A 4,643-nucleotide genomic window follows, 5' to 3' on the forward strand; every position below is an offset into this window, starting at 1 on the left:
TTATGCAATGTCTTGGATAAAAAGCCTATCATCCGTTTTGTTCCATTGCCAGTACCTGAACCATGTGATGCTTCTGAATTCCATTTGACGTTTGAGAATCTAACCCCAAGACCACACCGTCATGTGACGATATTCAATGATTTGATCAAGTTTGTTGAGTTAGATTTTCATGTGCAAGATGCTTTCTGCAACATGAAGCGAGGAAAAGATTATGGTTGGATGGCTAGGACCTGGAGTAGATCGATTTATTCAGATATTTGGCATGATGGTCTGACGTTTGATACATCTGAGTTATCTTTCAGTGATTCAAGTTTGCCGAATCTTTTACCTGAGATGTTTGATGACAAAAACAGTTTGACATGGGGGAATTTGACCAGTGCTGGGCCTACATTAAGCTTGCACGATGACAATGTTATTTACATTATGGCGAAGGAGAGCATGTGCCACCGGACAGCATATGTACTTGCTGTGAATGGTAAAAGTTTGAAGCTTGAGTCTGGTGCGCCTTGCTCTGCTGAAAACATGTTGTGGTTTGAACCAACCTATGATCCGTGTGTTCTTTTTAGGTCTTTTGGCACAACTTCAGGTACTTATGGAGCTAACAAAATTTTGTATTAACCAGAGAAAAAAATGTTTTTTTGTTGTTGAAAACATTAATTACTGCTATACATTATGCTTTGCAAATTTTTTTTGCAGAGTCGGTTAAAGAATTTGAAACCAAAGGGACAATATCTGAAACCAAGGAAGGGCTGGCTCTCTCAGTGGTGTCGAAGCGTCTTCGCGCGCTGCGGAAGAAGCAGGATCGCATTGCGCAGATGGAGGAGTCGGTCGCCTCCGGCAAGGTGCTTAACCAGGACCAGAAGGAGGTGATGCATTCAAAGCCCACCATCGCCGCGCTCATTGACGAGCTCGAGCGCCTCCGCGTGCCACTCTCCACTGCCCTCACCAAGGAGCTCTCCACCGTCCCTGCACCTGCTGCCGGTTCCTCATCCTTTGGCTCCGATTTGTCCATCCAAGACCTCCTCGCGCTTGTCTACTTTGGCTCCCTTTTTTATGTCAAGTCACCAGACGAGTTCATCACCACCATGGTTGCACGCAAGCACGAGCGGAGCAGCTGCATCACCTACGGCTATGTATGGGATGATACCGTGGACCTGCTTACGGAGAACGACCTTGATGCAGTGTCTGCTGTGGCGGCCCTTGCCACGGCTCGCCCTGCTTCTGCGGTTGGCGTCTCCCACCATGACGCACTCCAGGCCTGTGCCCATCATGCCCGCCTATGGCTCACCCGTGCTGATGTGCCGATCCACCCTGGCTCCTCTGTTACATGTGAGGGTTGATATAGGTCTGTAATTTGGTTTGTTTTGAGCTCATTGCTGATTGAAATCTGCGGCTTTTCGCTGTAGATGCTGCGGTGAGGTCCAAGTTAGACAGGATCATGGCATCGGACTACTACACGGCGCACCATGGATCTGAAAGTGTGCAGGCACTGATGAGCATGACTGTCTCACCAGAGGCACCATCACTTAAGGAGAACATAGCTGCTGAAGGTCACAAGGTAAAATAGCAAATTGCACTCTTTTGTAATTTAATATATGCTTAGCATGGTGAAGTGATCATTGCCCTGAAACTTTGTTTTGATCTTTGTTGATGATTGCTCCTAGTATTATTATTATCATTGTTGTTGTTGTTGCTGCTGCTTTTTGTGCTGGTTCAGTAGTAATGATCAATGTGGATTATAACTTTAACAAAAAAACTGTAACGTCACTCCATTTGGGGTGTAGATTATGCTGTTTCATATGGATGTTGTGGGCTGTTGCTTAGATATAACAGATGGTGCCTGTGCATTTGTGTTCTGAAAAAAAACCCGCTGAAATACTAACTTAACAACTAGTATGATCATTGTATAATATTATGTGTAGTGCTACCACTATCTAGGTACAGGATGGTCTCTATTCTGATGGGTCTTCGCAGTTTGCAACATAGTAGTTGAGTTTTTGTTGTATTAAAGATTATAAATATCATGTGCTAGAATTCACCATTGCAATCATGCAATAACATGATTTTTTATTGTACATTTGTTCCTTTTTTACTTTGTTGGCCATTACTTAAAATGCTGGTTGAAAAGAACAGCAATCCTAATCCCTGATATAAACATTCTGAAAAGGGGACACATGCAAATGCTCTTGTATTTTTATTACGTTTGTGAATTTAACGGAAAAAGCTAGCATTTCTGCAGCATGAGTGGAGAAACCAAGTTTAGTGCTCTGACAATATTTGTACCCATTGAGTAAAGCAAGTTTCGACGCGGCCTCTCTGCATTGCAGTGTGCAGGGGTAAGGCTTGCGTTATATAATCCTTCCCCAGACCCCACCTGGCGTGGGAACTTCTAGCACTGGGTCTCCTTTTTTTGTATAAGTTAATTTTTGTGCTTCTAAAGATTTCACTTTAGAGCCCCCAGATTTGTTTCTTTTGCCAAGGTGCAAAAAGAGTTTGTTTTTCCACAACCTACAGGAATCTGAATGGTTCAAACATTTGCATGTATAATTTTACCTGAATTTTAAACACTCGGAATTATTTATTAGCTTGCTATCCATGTGCTAGAGCCATGAGTTGGTCGCGAGACCTTATGGGTTTCACCTCTAGCCTACCCCAACTTGTTTGGGACTAAAGGCTTTGTTGTTGTTGTTGTTGTTGTTGTTGTTGTTGTTGTTGTAGAATTATTTATTTACTGTCCATTGAAGGAACACATGCTCCTGGGACCTGGGTGCCATTTTACTCCTAGCTGTCATTTTTTACTTGTTGCTTGTCTACTTTATGATTACGAGTTTAGGACTTATGACCAACATTACTTTGATAACACAACTTAATAGTTTTATATTCTTTGGGTCTGGTAATATATGTTCTTTAGCATCCTAGCTGTGTACTTGGATACTATTGCAAGAAACCTACAATGGTCATTAGTCTACAAAGCTTATATTGATCTTGTTGGTATGTTTACTTGCTGACAGGAGGAGGAGGAAGACTCCTCGCATGCCACAGAAATCTACAATGGTCATCAGTCTAATGCAGCCGATGTGCAAAATATGGTAAAGACTGGATGACCTGTGGAGTGTTTTTCTGTGTATGTAATATATTTCTGGCTTATACTAACATGCCAGCTTCAGGAAGGTAAATCCCCGGTGAACCCTCATGACGAATATCCCTTGGCTGAGGCAGAGCAGGAGAAGTTTGATGTGGAAGAACAAGATCAGAGGTATGCCGAGCCAAAAGAGCGACAGTTTCAGCGCCCTCGGCGATCTTTTCAGAACCAGCGAGGTGGTGATCGTGGCAGGAGGGGGGCTTACCCTAATGGCCATGGCAGGCATGGAGGCGGCCGTGGCATGGGCAGCGCATACCAGAATGGGCGTGGAGGAGGTGGTGGTGGTGGATACCAAGGAGGCGGTGGTGAGTACCAGAATGGCTGGGGTGGTGGTGGCGGATACCAGGGCGGGTACCAGAATTGCCGGGGTGGTGGTGGTGGATACCAGGGCGGGTACCAGAATGGCAGTGGTGCTGGTGGTGCACACCAGGGCGGGTACCTGAATGGCAGGGGTGGTGGCGGACACCAGGGCGGGTACCAGAATGGCCGGGGTGGTGGTGGCAGAGGCGGGGGCGGGGGCGGGGGCGGGTACTACAACAACAACGATGATGGGTACTACCAGCCTAGTAACTTCAACAACAGGGGCAGGGGCGCAGGGAGGTGGCCACGCAAACACCGAGAGGGTTGAGGCAAGGGCATATCTGGAAGTCTGGGAGCCATTTTGTTATTATATATAACTAACTAACTTAACCTGTCGGTATTTGCAATCCAATCCGTCCCCATCTGTGAGTTTTTTTGTCGCTGTAATGAGTGCATATGGTTGGTTGGTAAATGTGGAATCTCGTTGAAAGTAGCTTCAGGTCACATATGTTCATATCGATGTGTTGCTTCTTTTTCCGGATGTGTGGGTCGTCATATATTTCTTGTTGGTTTTATTATTTTTGTTGGATGTCTTTCTACGTCGTTCCTGATTGTGTTTGTGTTTCCTTTGTTTGTTCTTGTCGGTATCGTCCCTTTTCTTGAAAATAATAATAATGTTTGTTTTGGTGATTTCTGCTGTCTTTTACAATCCTGACAAGTTGTTTTATGCAAGGTGCTAGGCGTCACCGTAGCCGATTATGCATCCCCCGGTGCCAAAATACTGCAATAGGCGAGGCCGAGGCAATTTTTTTTACTGGAACCGGCTTTGATTTGTTGCTGCGACCCGGCGACAGCGAGCCATGCTTTTTTATTCTGGCCGTGGTGCGTGGTGGCCGGCCGAAAAATTGGGTCGGTTGACCGACGTCTAGCCATTGGCTTTTCCTTCATTGTAAGCTCCAAAGCGGAAACGCCCCCTCATCTCGAATCTTGCTTTTTTAGAACACAATATAGACGCAAGTGCTCATCCTATTAACGCACACACGCACATCCTACCGAGCATCTTTGAGAGGCTGAGCCGGCATATCATCTTGAGATTTTATGAAGTCATCGTAGGATAAATGCGAGCACCAGAACTTGAACCCTGGTGGGCTGGGAATACCATTGCTCACTTAACCATCCAACCACAGGTTGGTTCGCATCT

The 4,643-nt window shown here is 45.3% G+C and overlaps 1 protein-coding gene across 2 annotated transcripts; it reads left to right on the forward strand.

Moving 5' to 3' along the window:
* The first annotated feature begins 6 nt into the window (after positions 1-6).
* Positions 7-4,015, forward strand: LOC125550314. Of its 2 annotated transcripts, none has more exons than XM_048713284.1 (5): positions 7-586; positions 697-1,329; positions 1,407-1,558; positions 3,012-3,089; positions 3,168-4,015. In XM_048713284.1, exons 1-5 carry the CDS (start codon positions 193-195, stop codon positions 3,768-3,770), a joined length of 1,860 nt encoding a protein of 619 aa, XP_048569241.1. In that variant the 5' UTR covers positions 7-192; the 3' UTR covers positions 3,771-4,015. The 2 variants fall into 2 exon arrangements, with proteins under 2 accessions (XP_048569241.1, XP_048569243.1); XM_048713286.1 differs by having other exon boundaries at positions 3,015-3,089.
* Positions 4,016-4,643: the final 628 nt, after the last annotated feature.

The sequence above is a fragment of the Triticum urartu genome, chromosome 4, assembly GCF_003073215.2.
Source record: "Triticum urartu cultivar G1812 chromosome 4, Tu2.1, whole genome shotgun sequence".
Lineage (NCBI taxonomy): Eukaryota > Viridiplantae > Streptophyta > Magnoliopsida > Poales > Poaceae > Triticum > Triticum urartu.